This window comes from Bubalus bubalis, chromosome 3, assembly GCF_019923935.1.
Source record: "Bubalus bubalis isolate 160015118507 breed Murrah chromosome 3, NDDB_SH_1, whole genome shotgun sequence".
In the NCBI taxonomy this organism is placed as follows: domain Eukaryota; kingdom Metazoa; phylum Chordata; class Mammalia; order Artiodactyla; family Bovidae; genus Bubalus; species Bubalus bubalis.
The window spans coordinates 7,032,522-7,049,169 of record NC_059159.1 but is presented as its reverse complement, the minus strand read 5'-3'; the positions used below and the strand labels follow the sequence as shown (position 1 = coordinate 7,049,169).

The following is a 16,648-nucleotide window of genomic DNA, read 5'->3' as shown; positions in this document are numbered from 1 at the left end:
TTTATGTATTTATTTGTCTTAGTTGCATCATGTAGGATCTTTCTTTGAGGTGCACAGACTCACGTTGGGGCAGAGGGGCTCAGAAGTTGCAGCGTGCTGACTCTGGTTCTGGCACACAGGTTTGGAGCATGTGCTCAGTGTGGCTCTTGGGCTTAGCTGCTCCATGGCATGTGGGATCTTGGGTCCCTGACTATGTTTCGAACCTGTGTCCCCTGCATTGGAAGGCAGAATCTTAGCCACGACCACCACGGAAGTTCCATGTTTAATTTTAAATAAAAATTATTTTCAGTATGAAGTAAGTTCTCTGCCTGGGGTCATCAACTGAATACCGTAATCCCTACCAATTGGCCTGTATTTTCTTTTCATTTCAAAAACTGAATATAATCTTTGTCTCTTTAGGTGTTTGAATAAATACTAATACTAAATTGTGCCCTAACCAGTCTTAAAGGAAAAACAATCCTCAAGATTTTAATAATTCACCAATACTTTAGAACCAAAGGACTCATCCACAAGATGCTTCAACATTTTGATTATCTGGGTGATGATTTGAGGGTTAGTCCAGGATTTAGTAAGAAATATATGTGTTTTGTACTGACTGGTATGTGTAGTGGTTAACTAATGGAAATAGTGGAACATAATTAGAACAGTATATAAACAGGTTAGGAATTTAATCTGTTATTTGGAATGTGGAGTGTTATTTCCCTGTAAGCAGTGACATGTGACTTAATGTATGTGCTCATTTTAGGATTTCCTACACCCTTAGGGCCTTTGTGACAAGTCCAAGAATTTTCATGTAATAGTTTTCTTTGCACTAGATGTTTTAACAAGTATTATGTGACTCGTTTTGCAACAAGTTACAGAATATGGAATATTAAGAATTTTCCCGTTTTCTGAGCATAACCTTTTAAGTTATTTGATATTTGTAATTTTAGTAATTACTTTTGTAAAAGAGGTTAAATTCACCTAGAACAGGATAGATTGTTTAGGGTTTTTTTTTTTTTTTTTTTTTTTTTTTTTTAGTTAAATAGAAAACTTGGGATTGAGGAAAGAAGACAAAAATCACAATCTTATTCAGCTCTTAGTAGGAGAGGAGGAGGAAAAAAATAGGGAAATAGGAACCATGCTCTTCCTCTTTGTATTTCAGAATGACCAGAGGGCATGTCAGACCTTAGTAGAGTGTGCATACCTTTTTGTTTAACTTTGGAGAAGGAGAAGGCAAGAATATAACAAAGCCATTTTCCATATTTGAGGCCTCTAGGTTGGTTTATTTGATTTACTTAATGGCAAATGAGTTTTAAGAGAAACCAAACTCCTTGGGCTGTTTTTCTCTCAGTGGCATTGATCTGCCTTTTTCTTTTTTTGTGTGGTGAGGATGCAGCTAAGAAAAGAATGGACAGATGCATACTAAATTTGGCTCTAGGAGTGATGGATGCAGAATGTATGTATGAGTGATATACTTAACAGCATGCTGCAATAGGGGATGAAAGTAAAACTTGTACTTGTTGGGCTGTTCGTTAATGAAGTCACTCAACCAAGTTCAGAAGCACATGACCAGTATTTCCTTTTAGTAATAAGGACTAGAAAACATTAAGAGTATGTATGAAAGTATGGTTAAACATGTAATTGCTATTCATGTAGATCAGAAATAGATATCTGCAGTGTCATACGGTTCAACCTCATATATGTGTATTGGATCACAGTGAAAGACACTATTTTAAGAGGTTGGTTCAAACCCAATTGCAGAATCTAGGTGGAATAAATTCCAGTAAGGAGACTATGTAGATTGCCCATTTCCTCTGGCATTTTGGATAAATAGGGACAAGTTGAAATTATGGGCACCTCAGTTTACCTGGTAATGGGAGAGCTGGTAACATTCAAGACACAAATGTGTGAGAACGAAGAGATGCTGCTGCTGCTAAGTCGCTTCAGTCATGTCCGACTCTGTGCGACCCCGTAGACGGCAGCCCACCAGGCTCCCCGATCCCTGGGATTCTCCAGGCAAGAATACTGGAGTGGGTTGCCATTTCCTTCTCCAAAGCGTGAAAGTGAAGCCTCAGTCGTGCCCAACTCTTAGCGACCCCATGGACTGCAGCCCACCAGGCTCCTCCGTCCATGGGATTTTCCAGGCAAGAGTACTGGAGTGGGGTGCCATTGCCTTTTCCAAAGAGATGCTACATTAGTGCATTTTTTGTGTTTGGTGAAAATTTACTTATTATCTGTAATAGGCACAAGTAGTGAAGAACAACTAGCAGATTTTTCTATTTTAAGTTGTACATTGCATACTTGGATAAAACTGTCCACGCCCTCAGCAACAAATATAAAAAGCAACAGGATTCCTGTCCAAATAAAAATTTATTAGGGCCTTAATCATTTTCTGACATGTTTTAAATAGTAAAGATTTTTTTTGCCACATGCTTCAGAACAATAGATTGTGTTCTAAGGAATTTCTAAGAATATTGGGTTTACAAAAGCCTGGTGATCCAGTGGTTAAAGATTGAGTTTCCACTGCAAAGGCCACAGGTTTGATCCCTGGTTGTGGAAGTTATGCATGCTGGGTGAAGTGGCCAGAAAAATCCGTTGGGACTTCGGTTGAGTGGCTAAGGCTTAGTGATCACGATGCAGGGGGCCTGGGTTCAATCCCACATGCTGCAACTAAAACTAGGACCTGATGCCAACAAACAAAAGACCCATTGCAAAAGCTGATTGCCAGGCTTCCTGAAGTGAACTAAAATGGAAGAGTGGTACAAATGGATATAGTAGGGAAGTGGCAGTTGGGACTACAGGAAGCTAAAGAGTATTTACTGCTGAAAAAGAAGTGGAGGCCACTACTCATTCTTCTATTAACTGTATTGAAAAAGCAGGTGAAAATGGACATGCATAGAGGGCAGTGATTTTAAAATTTCATGGACCCCTGAGGTTGTGCAAAAAGAGGAGAGGACCATGTAGAGAGTGGCCAAGGATGGGAAAGCAGAGAGCGCCAGGGTTCTGTTAATCTATTTTATGTATTTGGATTCTGCTTCATAAAAGTTTAAAAACACTGCTGTAGGTCCTGAAATAGCTGTGGAATCATTCCTTGTTACAAGATTTCATGTGTCTTCTATTTCTTTAGATTTTTAGGTTAACCTGAGAATTTGAAGCAAATTTCGTATTGATACAGACCCTTGTGTGTATTTTAAAAATCATAATGATAGGCCTTCATGACTTTATAAGCAGATACTCACATCGTCCCATCCTTTTGCAACTTTTGATCTTGATCTGTGTTGATCTTTGGGGGAAAAATGTAATTTGATTAATGTCCCATTTTCAACTTACTTGGTCACCTAAAATCTAAAGCAAAGATTATAGCAGAGCTACTTATCGTATCTTTTACCCCAAATCTCAATTTTGCAGCAGAAAGTAAAGTACGGTAATTTGGTCAAAACTATTGTGTTGGCCAAAAATTCTTTGGGTTTTTCCAAAACAGCTTATGGAAAAATCAGAATGAGCTTTTTGACCAACTCATTGTTAAGTATGTGAACAAGTAAATAGGGCTAGTTATTCTGGAAATTTCTGGCAGTGTTTACTTTAAAATACAAGGAATGTTCCAAACAGAGCTCAGATGGCTTTAATCAGATGTCTGTTTTATGTGAATTTACTCTTCATAAATCAGACTAGATTAAAAAGGATTCTCTTGGAACTGATTCCTTACCTTTGAAGCGAAGGTTCTCAGCCCAAGCTATATGTATATGAGAATTGTCTGTTTAACTTATTCCAGATATCCACTGCTGTATCTTGTATCCAGAAATCCCCCAGAAGCTCATAGATTATTCTGTTACGCAGCCAGGATGGGGTACCTAATGATCTCATTCCAAATCTTACAGAATAGCTGCTGTTAACCCATTTTACAGATGAAAAACCTGGGATCAAGGATATAAATGACCTACAAGTGTCTTAAATTGGGAGGAAGTGGAACCAGAACATAGGCTTTCTTGTTTCCAGAGGAAATAAGGCAAGCCAGTGCAAACTCAAAAACTTAGGCGAAAATGGACCCTAAGAGTCAAGTCTAAATCCCTCATTTAACTTAACAAAAGAAAACCATTTGGAGATTGTTTAAAGAAAAATGTGGTTAATTTCCAAGTAAGTCTGATAATAAAAATGGCTATCATGTTGATATGTCAGGACAAGTACCTTACATCCATTACCTCATCCAGTCTTCTCAAGTCTGTGGAGTCTAGATACTAGTCTATCCGTGTTTTGTAAATGAAACAGTGCTCAGAAAAGTTAAGATTTGAGATTCAAACCTGAATTTCTCCTTTGAGACCCTGAGCTCACAGCCACCATATTCCATTACCTCCTAATTAATATCTGTGACTTTTGAAGAGGGGGTGCATGTTCACTAGGTTGGCCTGAAGAGTTTTTTGGGGGGGTTGTTTTTACAGTTTAGGAACTTTACGTCCAGCCTTTGGAAAGAGATTTTAATCCAAACAAGTGGTATGCTTCATGCTTTTGTGGTAAGCACGTAAACACGACCCAGGCCTTCTGGAAGAGGAGGGCTTGTCTCTGGCTTTTCATGAAAACCCAGGAGAGTGGTTAACCAATACAGATGACCAGGAAGGAGGAGGCCACACAAAGAGGAATGTAGTTCACTTCTTATAGGAAATAAAGAGATCTGCCTTGAGGAAATAGCGTGACCGGGAAGGCCTCGCCTCATAATAGCCCAAGACTTTGCTATTATGATCTTATAAACAGTCATTCCTGAGCCCTACAAGTGTGTCTGCATTTGTTGTGGGGATAGATTTACCCAGACAGGTGGAAGAGTCATGACTTAACGGTTATAAACAGCTGCAGAGGCCTGGACTACTCCCGTGGCCTTAGTAGCAAGGGATGTGGCCATTCCCCGAAGCCCGGCATTGACCCGCCTTAAGAACCGGCCCTCAAATCGGAACGACTGTAATTTTGGTTTAGTGCGTGCACCACGCGTTACAGCTAAATAGTTATATTAAAATGTTAAGAATTTCCCGTCGTTTTACAAGGGATCATCCCCGTGTGCTTTCTGTTGCTGACTCATAGTGCTGCTGCTTTGGGACTGTCAGGTTCCAGGCAGGACACACAGTAGGTATTCAGTAAACGTGGGTTTGTAGCAGTCGTTTTCCTCTCTTGAGGAGCATGCCCTAGCTACCCGCCATGAGTAGTAAGACAAAATGAATGGTAAAGATAAACCCGTCCTCAACTTGCGATTTCCAACTAGCCCAGAGTGAGCTTTTCCTTCTGTCAAGGTAACTTCTTTAAGTGACAACGAGCACAACTTGTACGGAGCGCGGGGCAGGTTTGTCTTTTGTCCAATCATCTCCGAGATTTGGGGGTGGGGGAGGGGAAATGTCCCCAGACCTTCCCTGATCTGGAAGGGGGTGGGTTTAGGCTGAGCAGGGCCCGTCTCAGCCCGTCGTGACGCCGCAGGATGCTTGGCACTCAAGGGAGCCAATAGGAGTGAACAGGGTCATTTGAATCGACCAATGCCGCCGGGGTGGGGGCGGGGGTTTGCGAGCCCTATTAAAGCGGCTGTCCGGCTGGCAAACCGCGGCGGAGGCTCCTGCAGCGGTCGCCGATTGTGGGGTGGAGAGCTGCTCTGCACCCCTACGACCTGACTCTTTAAGCTCTCCGCTCCGCGCCAGCCTACCTCGCTTTTCGGCGCCATGACCACCACCACCACCTTCAAGGGCGTTGACCCTAACAGCAGGAACAGCTCCCGGTGAGGCGAGGGGTTTCCGGGGCGGGAGGGCTGCTGCCCAGGGGGCCGGGCGGGTCTGGCGGCCGGTTGTTGGCTGTAACGTGCCCGGGGCGCTGCGCTCGCGCCCGGCCAAGTGGCCGGGCTCGGCCACCGGCTCCGCCTTTGTGCGGCCGGCGAGCCTGACGCGCCGGCCCCGCCCGATTCCTGCTCCTCTCCCATTCATTCCTCCCCTGAAGCAAGGGGCTGGGAAGGGCCGGGGCCGCTCGCGCTCGTCGTGCAGCGGGTTTTCGTTAGTCGGGACGTGCTGAGAGGGTTTGCTTTCTGCCTTCTGCGGCGCGGCCGGCTGGGCCCCAGGGCTGTGGTCTTGGGCCCCTGGTGTGCGGGTAGCCCGCGGGGCACCTTGATCTGGCCCCATTGTCCCACCCCCGGCCACGCGCTCGTCTCTCTAGCCCCGGAGCAGGTGGGTGGCCCCGCGCCCGGCGTGGCGGTCAGATCCTGCAGCCGCAGCGATCGGGTCCGCCGGGCTCCTGCCCACTCGGGTCCGCCTGGCAGGTGGCATTTGTGTTCGGGCGGGGCTGGTCATCACGATCCCCGCCCCCGTTCGGGACCCAACCGTAAACCCTCCGCCAAGTGCCTCCCCTCTGCTAACAAAGGAAAGACCCCTGCTCCTTCCCCTCCCGCGCCCACCTCCGAATGGGAGGGGGAGCGTGTCGTTCCAAGTGGGTTTTCTGCGCTCAAACCTTCGGACCTCGGTCTTCGCATCCCACCTCTTTCGCTTCCCCCTTTGACGTTTGCCAAATGAGTTCACCTCTGGCCCGGGTTCCCGGCTGGATGGAGGAGGTTTCCTGTTCTTGGGCGGGGCCCGAGACATCCATTGTCTCTTCCGTACTATCTCCACCTGCGCAGCCCGAGCCTTTCTGGCCACTCATGCCACTGCAGCCAGGCAAGGGGGCCCTGGGCACGGTGTGTGGACTGGGAGGGCCTCTCATCCGAGCCCTTGCCTAACTTGGTGGAAGGCTTTGGATGCGGTGGAAGATGTCCACATTGTCTTGGCTAATTGCACGCAGGCTGTTCTTAAAGGTGGGACACAGGCGTCTCTGGGATCCTGCCCAAGGCGTGGAGGCAGTTTAGATTCCACTTTTTCTGAGCCTCTCTTCCTCACCGATCACGACCCGCCGTCATGTGTGGACAGCCTTGGGGTCCTGGGCAAGCGGCACAAAGGGAGCCATTTTGTGGGGCTAAGAAGACAGCCGTGAAAGAGCAGTGTCTCACAGGGGTTGGAGTCCTTGGGGACAAAAAGCAGGCCTCAGCAGTGAGGCTGAGGAGGTAGTGTTGGAAATGACATTCTTCTTCAACTCTTTCGTTGCCTTTTCAAATGTAGAAAAGAATGGGAAAGATTTTAAAAACTAAATCAGTGTGCTGCTCGGAGGAAGGGGAACTTGAGTAGATAGACCTACGCAAACCCTGGTCACTCCCTCTTCTCTTGTCATCCTTCCAGTGAGATTTTTTTTTTTTTCCCCAGAGGACACTGGAACAAACTGAACCTTGGTTTTTCATTTTGTGCCCTGAGGTCAGCTTTTGCTGGCCAGACTGTAGTGATTGGAATATGAAAACTCAAGCATTCTATTAAAAAAATCAGAGGTTTTTATCCTTTGGGGTTGAGCGCAGTTTAGTGCTGAATTCATAGAGAATTTAAGTAACCAGGTCAAATGAATCCTCACACTAGTTTTTTCATTTGTAACCTTGAAATGTGAGACATTCTTGGTTTTTGGTTTTGCAAACTAAATGTTTTAACCCCCTTTTGTCATCAATTTTCCTCCAATATTGTTATCTTAAGACTGTAGCATTGTCCTTTTATTTACTTCTACCTTTCCTTCTCGCCTAATTGTCTTAAACTTCTTTTCTTCAGTAACAGTTTCCTGGTTCCATAAACACATTATAAATTTAGTCTCGTAGGGAATGATCTGCAAAGCTCATATTGGAACTCTGGGATTTAAGGAGATAAGAAAGAAAAAGAGTACTTTTTTGAAAACTGCTACCCACAGTTCATGGACACATTTTTGTTGAGTCTCAGATATGTAATTCTGATCTCATTATCATAGTTCAGGAAGAATAGCAGGATCTTAGAAAATAAAATTGAAATAATTTCTCTTATGATCCAAATCCTTTGTTTGGGGATGTCTCGCTGTTACAAATGGGCTCCACAACACTGACGTCATCGGAGTAGGTAGAACCTACTATTGCAAGAGGGACACAGACCTTTAAAAAGTTGGGCTGGTCAGAGCTTTGACTTTCTTTTCTAAGCTGGTGATCGGATTGTAGTGTCCTTCTTCTTTTTTTAAAGTCAAAAAAAAAAAAATTTCCTGGCCTATTAGGGTTTTGAAGATTTTCATCTGGCTGAAATAATTCATGAGAATTTAATTATGATAGTAAGGAGAATCAGTCTAATCTCTGGGGAATGAAGGGGATGACAGTGAAGCAAGTTGATTTTATTTTTTGGGGGGATCTTAGTTCCCCTGCCAGGGATCAAACCCATGCCCCTGCATGCATGGAGCCAGAACCGCTGAACCGCCAGGGAAGTCTCTGAAGCAAGCTAATTTTGATTATAATATTTCAAGTGTCTGTTAATTTGAGATACAAATGATAAAAACCTAGTCACTTCTGACTTTAACATAGAGAATGACTATTAAGAATTTGTAACATACTTTTAATTATTATTTAAACAATTTTTTAGCAGACCCAAAATTATAAGAGGTATGCCTGAACATGATTTCTTAATTCATTTAATGAATTTAATCTGAGTGAATATTTAATATGGGAGACTTAAAACAGTGGGCTTTTAAATGTTATAAAAGCACACAATGGATTTCCTCCACCCCCACCCCTGGAAAATAATAATGACATTTTAATTTAGTGTAAATTGAGTAGTACTGAATTTTACTATGGAGAGACATGAATATTAGATTTAGGGAAAGATGCTACAGGACCTATATAAGAAATATATTCAGTCTAGAAGACACGAAAAGCAATCAGAACACCAACTATATAGGTTTGTAGTTTAAAGAGAAAATGGTATTGAGTGATTCCCCCTACTTCACTTTGAGCCCTTTTTATGTGCCTGCCAGGGCGGGAGGATTTGGGGTTTGGCCCCATCTCTGTCACTTAACTAAAGTTGGGCAGTTCATTTAGAACTTCTCTGGGCCTGACTTTGTTCTTTTAAAAAATGAGGCTATTTGTTGAACTAGACAGAGCAGAGCCCAGTGTACTACCACCCTATAGCCAAGTCCAGCTGGCACCTGATTTTTACAAGTATAAATGGCTGAAAAAGGCCAGAAGAAGTATCTTTCATGACTTATGAAAATGACATGAAAATCACATTTGTGTCCACAAATAAAGCTTTATTGGGACATAGCTGCCCTCATTCATCTTCGTGTTGCCTGTGGCTTGCCTCTGTGCTGTTATGGAGCTGAATAGCTGCAAAAAACCCAATGACCCACAAGCCAAAAATAATGACTGTTTGGTCCTTTACAGAAAGAACTGGCAGCCAGAAAGAGAGGGTCTCTAACATTCTTTCCTCTCCGTGTCCTACTGCTTATTCCTCAAGGTCATGTAGGGCTTCCGGGAAGAGGAGAAGGTTTAAGAAATGGGCTGGATTCTGAAACAGTCACCGAGCAAAGGATGGAAAGTGCTCTGGGCAGGAGGAAATATGGGAGTAAATATTCTGAGGTGGAGATAAGGCAGAACAGTTCACACAACAGGGAAGAATGTGGCCTGACTGGGTTGGAGAAGATGGTGAGAAGTAGATACAGTTGAGAGGGGAAGTCCGAGCAGTGTTTTCTGTTCTGCTTAGGCCTAACCAAGCCTGCATCTGCACGTTTACTTGCACATGTGTCTGCTTATCTACTTAGGAAAACTTATGGAAGTAGAACCCCCTCCCTGGTTCACAGAAGATGCAAATTTAAACACTTGATACATTTTATCAAAATGGTCTGTAGAAAGTTTGTGCAGATTTATATTCTCACACTTCAATTCACACCGGAAGTTGGCTTTTTTTTTTTCATCTTTACCAACTTAATAAGCAAAAAAATACTCTTTTGTTTTAGGTTTCATTTATTTGCTTGTGATTTTGAATTTTTAATGTTTAGAGACTACCCATATTTTTAATTATTAGTACCTTTTGTCCATTTTTATTTCTCTCGTGATTCTTTTAATTATTTTAAAAGCGATTCTATCATCCTTTGTCAAATATGTGTATTTCTGCCAAGTTTAATCTGTCCATTTTTCATGGTTTCTGGCTTTCATCTTGTGCTTAGAAGGAAAGTCTTCATGACTAGAACCAGATTCGTACATGTTTTCTTCCAATATTTTTGTCTTAGGCTTTAAATTTAAGTATTTGACCTAGCTGGAATTTCTTGTGGTAAATGAAGTGAGTTAGGAATATATATTTGGTTTGTTCCTTTAATCAAAATGACTGGCCAGTTAATGCATCACAGTTCTCCCTACTGAACTAAATAGAATACTCCAGTGGTGGTCTTTGTGCGAGGACTCTTATCTTGACAAAACCCCCCACTGTTGGAGAAGTTGGTAACAGAATCTCAGTAATTTATAAAACATACGTAAAAATAAGTAGATTGATCGACTTTCTTGGTGGTCTAGTGGTTGGGATTCTGTGCTTCCAGTGTGTTGGGGGCGCTGCAGGTTTGATCTCTGGTGGGGAACTAGGCTCCCACATGCCGTGCGGCACAGACAAAAAGAAAATCAGTAGATTTGAACAACTCAGTTAATAGGCTTTATCTAGTAGACATATAGAACACTGGCAAGTATATGTTCCTTTCAAGCAGATACAGAAGATTTAAAAAATGAACCACCTATTAAGGAACATGTCACATAGACTCCATCTGTATTATAATGAAAAGCTGGAAATCAGACTAGAAAGACCTATGTTTGCAAATTTACAAATGTACTTTTAAATAATTTATGGGTCAAAGAAGAAAATAATGGAAATGATAAAATATTTAGAATGGGAACAAAAATCACAACTTGGGGATGCCTCTGGAGGGATACTTAGAAGAGAATTTTTATCTAAAGTGTTAAATTTGAGGGTTCAGGATGGGGAACATGTGTATACCTATGGCAGAGTCATGTTGATATATGGCAAAACCAATACAATATTGTAAAGTTAAAAAATAAAAAAAAAGAAAAAGAAAAAAAAAGAAAAACAATAAAGTGTTAAATTTTTCCTATCCTTTCAAATATAAGGAGCTGAGTTTACAAATGACAATTGGATTTATCTGGAAACTTGAATGAAACGGACATCTTCCTAGAGAAATGTTTCTTACTCAAAATGACTTAAGAAATAGAAAAATAGACCACTCCCATCACCATAAAGGAACTGAGTCTATGGTTAGGACATCTTCCCATGAAACCATCTCCATTTTCTATGTTTTGAGTAGTGACAGGACAAATGAGTGTTTTCATGGAGGGGACAAATTGGTCAACCTGTGTCCAGAAGATCTGGAAATGGGCAAGTGCCATATTTCCCTGTCAAACACAAGAGCTGTATAGATGGTGTCTAGAGGTTCATGGGTGTAGAGCATGTCACGGTTAACACTTAACTCTTGATTGACTCTCCTTGTGACTGGTCACTCACAATGCTTAGTGAGAATAGTGAGGTGCGCGTGTATAAACAGGGCTTATGAATGATGCTGAGATGGGAGAGACGATTACGAGCTTTCCTTGGGCTTCTAAATTGGTCAAGTTTATTTTTATATGTATTTTCTTCCATTTAAACATTTTTGTTGGAAATAAAAATGGAAACTTTTTTTTATAATAAATAACAAGATGTGCTTCTAAACTTCTTTGCAAATGTGTCCAGCTGGGCCCAGCAGACAGGATCCATTAGGCTCAGGCCTTTTCCTAAAAGGGGATGCCAACCAGCCTGCTGCTGGTGCTTTAGGACTGTTTCAGCTGCCTGGTGCAGTGCACAGCCTCACCACCTTAAGGTCCATCGTTGAATTTATACCATGTTGGAATCAATTCCTATTTTCCCATTAACAGTTCTCTTTTGGGGGGGGGGGGGGGGGTGTGGAATGAATGGGTGGGGGAAGTGCAATGAAAGGTGTTTGAAAACATGTACCAGGAAACGTCTTGATCTGATCTGAAACTGACATTTCACCATCATTTCTAGGGTTTTGCGGCCTCCTGGCGGTGGATCCAATTTTTCATTAGGTTTTGATGAACCAACAGAACAGCCTGTGAGGAGGAACAAAATGGCCTCCAGCATCTTTGGGACACCTGAGGAAAATCCCCCTTCCTGGGCCAAGTCGGCAGGTACTGCTAGTCTCTGTGATCAGCAGTCAAGGGGTGGACCCAGCAGGACCACTGCAGCTGGTTTTGTGCTGCTGAGTAACATCTAGCTTAATCATGGGAAACAACAATTAAAGCTTGTCGTGGGAGGAGAGACGGGGGAGATGCTGGGAGTCGGTGTGGTGGCCAAGAACAAGGGGAGCCGTCAGGCTGGCTTATGTGGCCCCTCAGCATTTTACTAGCCATCACTCCCTGACCCTGTTGGCTCGTGTTGTCATGTGACGCGAACACATTAAATAGTGGCGTGCTTTAGGTCTTTCCCTGGTATTCCTCATGAAAGTATATTTTGATTCAGGTGCCAAGTCTAGTGGGGGCAGGGAAGATTCTGAGTCATCTGGACCCCAGAGAAGGAATTCTTCTGACGCGAACTCGGGAGACTTCTTAGATCTGAAGGTCAGTGCAGCAATACAGGGGACACGGGCTGTGAGGTTTATGCCCTTTAGAGATGAAATCTCACATCACCCCCCACCCTTCCTCTGCTGTACTAAGACTTGCCATTGGAGTTTTGGGGTTTGTTTTTTGTTTTTGCCTTAACCACTAAATTTTTATTGAATTTTTATTATAACATCAAAAAATACAATATTAGTAAATGGAAATACAGAGTAAAGAGAAAACAGCATAAATGGGGAGGGGTGGGGAGGTGGGGCAGGGGTAAGGAGGCCACTGACAGGGGCATAAGCATTGTTCTTAGTCATCACTTTCCTGTAACTTCCATGAATCTTTCCCATCCATCATCATCAATATCACTCCAGCAACATATCAAAGGGCATCTGTCTATCCTAACTCTCTAAAGGCTTTGCTTATGATCTCAATTCCTGGAGTTAATACCCAGGACAAAGAGCCTCTATTAAATTATTTATCCAATCATCCCTGAACTTTTTCTCCCACTAGGTTTTTATCAACTGGAGTTTTATTATGTAGAGAGGTAATTAGGGAAGGGACTGACTGTACTGCTGATGGAAGGTTGATAGAGTAGATCAGTAAAATGAGTTCATGTGACCTTGGTCTGTTCATGTGTCTCTGCTACCAGTTGGGTTAGTGTTTATCCTTCAGTAGTGATTTTTGAAACCGCATCACTCGCACTTCCTGTGTATCTCACACATAGTAGGATATCTGAGCTCAAGGATGTTTCAGTTGTTGGCACATGTTGCCTGTTGTTTTGAGCTGAACTGCAGGAGTCTGTCGGAGAAGGCAATGGCACCCCACTCCAGTACTCTTGCCTGGAAAATCCCATGGATGGAGGAGCCTGGCAGGCTGCAGTCCATGGGGTCGCTAGAGTCGGACATGACTGAGCTTTCACTTTTCACTTTCAAGCATTGGAGAAGGAAATGGCAACCCACTCCAGTGTTCTTGCCTGGAGAATCCCAGGGACGGGGAAGCCTGGTGGGCTGCCGTCTATGGGGTCGCACAGAGTCAGACACGTCTGAAGTGACTTAGCAGCAGCAGCAGCAGGAGGCTGTAGCACGGTGTTACCATCGGTAGTCTGCAGCTGAGCACGGCCCCTAGGCCCCAGGTGCGTGTCTGGAAAGCCTGATGGGATGTCCCCGAGTGGGGACCTCAGGGCACATGGAGACGGCAGCCGCCTGAATGAGGGGAGACCGGTAGAAGGGCTTTGGAATTGATGAAGGCCCTTCAACAGCTAGATTAGGAAGAAAGGAAAGGGGGTGGAAAGATAGGTTTACCAGTTTCCCGTTCTGATATAAGCTCCTCTGAAATGCCAACTGATATTAGGTCATGAACGTCAGTGTTAAGGTTTTTTGACCATGTTACTAGCACTGGGGCAATTTATCCAGTAGCATTTTTGGTTTTTTTTTGGTCCAGTAGCGTTTTTGTGTCGCATTGTTCCAAGTTGAATAAAGGCTGCTTATTGTAAAGGGCACCTTGACCTTGAACTTGACTACATCAAAACAAAATTTGACATCTGTCTTCAGACAGACAGTAGCTTCTCTGAACTATGATTGTTTTATTTGTGTGTGGCCAAATTAAAATCTGAAGTAAATTTTTAACTTTTTTCTTTGCCAGGGAGAAGGTGATGTTCATGGTGAGTATGTCTGAAAAAAGTATGCCAGTTTCTGGCTCTGTAAATGTTAGAATAGACTGGAATTTTGACTCAAGTCATGTCCTGGGGAAAGAGGCTGGCTGGAGAGTGAACCTGGCTGAGGCCCAGGGGCCAGCGTCCATCCTCTAAGGGGAGAGGAAAGCAAAACGGAAGCTAGCAAGCACGGCCAGCAGCGAGAACAAGGCTGGAAACCTCCCAAAGCTTTCAGAACAGACGGATGTCAATCAGGTTGGTATTTGTTACACTCAGTGAGAGCTTCTTAGTAACCGTCTCTGGCATCGCAAGCTCAGACCTCAGCATTAAATTTACAGTTTGATTTTCTACTGAGGTGCTTACTCAGCAAGACACCGGTAACCCTGTGATCTTGTGAATGATGACTTTAGCGGGCAGGTGTAAATTTTCAGTTAGCATCCACATCATCAAATTATAAGTGGAAAAGAGCTGTAATCATTTAATCATTTAAAATCTTTGAAGTATTTATTGGCACTTCTTTAACAAGTGCCAGAGAATCGCTGGTGCCTGTGATGTGAGGTTTACGTGTGTTTGGCCTGCAGCCGTCAGGTTGAAGGGGACCCGACGACACGCAGCCAGCCCGGGACGAAGCCGCTCCTGCAAGGCTTTTTTCTGCCATTACATTTGGCGAGTCAGTCTTCCAGGAAAACAGAAATTCCTGTTCGGTTGTCTCGTTGTCTCTCGCTGGGTGTGAGGGGAGGAGAATCTTTCTGAACCGTTGTGAACTTTACCTGGGTTTTCCTTCCGCAGACAGATTGCTTCTCATTGGACTGAAGGTGTATTGGTTTTTGTTTCTGTCTAGCTTGCTCCATTTTAAAAGATTGTTCTGGAGGTTCAAAGAAAAAAAAAAATCTAGACTTTTTGATTCCGCTGCTTTTTGTATTCAGAAATACTTCCAATGTCAGACCTTATTTAGCAAGAATAATAAGTTATCTTTTTTAAAATATAATTTTATTTATTTTTGGCTATGTTGGGTCTTGGTTGCTGCACAGGTTTTTATCTGGTTTCAGGGGGAGACTGTTGTCTAGTTGAGGTGATCAGGCTGCTCATTGCGGTAGCTTCTCGTTTTGGAGCTGAGTAGTTGTGAGCTCTCAATTTGGAGCTCTCTTGTTTGGGCTCAATAGTTGTGGCGCGGGCTTAGTTGTTCCACATTGTGTGGGATCTTCCCTGACCAGGGATCAGAGCCTTGTCTCCTCTTTACCACTGAGCCACCAGGGAGGCCCAAGAAGCAGCTAATCTTTATTCACTAATTTTGATCAATGAATAGAATTACAAATTTGGGGAGCCCAGAGCAGTATGTGAGAGCCTCAAGTTATGAAAATACATGTTATTTGTCCTGCTAATAATGAATTCTCTCAGCCTCTCCTTTGGGGTTGGCCTGCCTTCACACCTTGAGGGTGTACTATTCTTTGTTTGCCGAATAAAACTCTTGAGCTGTAACTGAAAAAAAAAGAAAAAGTTCTCTCCCCCACCCCCAGCTCAGTGTTACAGGTCCTTCAGGTGAGTAGCACAGCAAGTTGAACAGTATGACAAGTCCTTCATCAGTTTGGCACCTGATTATTCTCTCTCCTGACTGCTGCTACTTTTAGCTCGTCTGCCAGAAAATGACAAGGGGCATGACGATTCAGACCATGTCTGGTGAGTAAAAATCAACCCCAGTTCTGTCGGCAACTTCACTGCAAGGCCGATCAGTTCTGCTCAGTTAAATCAGATCTTGCTTGGATATACTGCCTTCATCTTTTGGATAATTAAACACAAGAATGTCTATACTGAGGACTTTGGAAATCTTGAAGAAAGAGGGAGAAGGTCCAGGAAGCTTGGGCAGAAGTCCTTACTTGCCTTCGGGCAAGTCTGTTGTGTTTTCTAGAAGTTCTAGTTTTGTGATCCTTAGATGAGTCGTTTTTTTCTCTTCTGACATTGCTGTCTGATCAGTTACCTTACTGGTATGCCAGAGAAGACAGACAAGTAAGGAGTATATATGATATATATTATGGCAGAAGCCATAATTTTGTTTAAAAAAACAAAAACATCTTTTAAATTACTGGATTCAGTAGACAAAAGATCTCTGTCAAGTCCCATAGAAGTTTCTAAAGCCTTTACTCTCAATTCCTATACTTATCACAGACTCAAGGAAGTAACAAGCCAGCCTCCATCTTCTCTGGCCAGAGTATTTCTGACTGGACAAATGAGCATATAGGGTAAGGCCTGCGGTTATGTAGTCTCCATGGGTGCTTTTTTCCCTCCCTTTTCTCTTTTGGCTTCTTGTTCCCCAGTTGTGAAAGACAGAGCGGCTCCGTTCATAATGATAAAGGCAACCGTGAGATTGGTAGGAATGAGCTTGTTTATCTAAAAATCATTTTATGGAAATCAACTACCCTGCAGGGTAACATTGGTGTCCGTCTGAAGGGTTCCTCAGCTGGGTGGCCCGGATGGTGGAGAATTCAGATGGATCCTGTCCAGTGGGGAGGCTGTGTCCTTGCAGCAGAAATGAAACAGCTTGGATT

The 16,648-nt window shown here is 43.2% G+C and overlaps 1 protein-coding gene across 2 annotated transcripts in view; it reads left to right on the top strand.

Moving 5' to 3' along the window:
• Positions 1-5,542: 5,542 nt before the first annotated feature.
• The window catches only part of JPT1 (Jupiter microtubule associated homolog 1), a 13,569-nt gene continuing 2,463 nt past the window's right edge, over positions 5,543-16,648 (top strand). Inside the window, exons 1-5 of one of the 2 annotated variants that reach the window (XM_044938559.1) lie at positions 5,543-5,728; positions 11,895-12,037; positions 12,369-12,466; positions 14,096-14,114; positions 15,734-15,782. In XM_044938559.1, coding sequence (XP_044794494.1) covers positions 5,673-5,728; positions 11,895-12,037; positions 12,369-12,466; positions 14,096-14,114; positions 15,734-15,782 — 365 coding nt within the window. In that variant the 5' untranslated portion in view covers positions 5,543-5,672. The remainder of the gene's footprint in view (positions 5,729-11,894; positions 12,038-12,368; positions 12,467-14,095; positions 14,115-15,733; positions 15,783-16,648) is intronic. The other variant, XM_006045238.3, reaches the window with a different exon arrangement.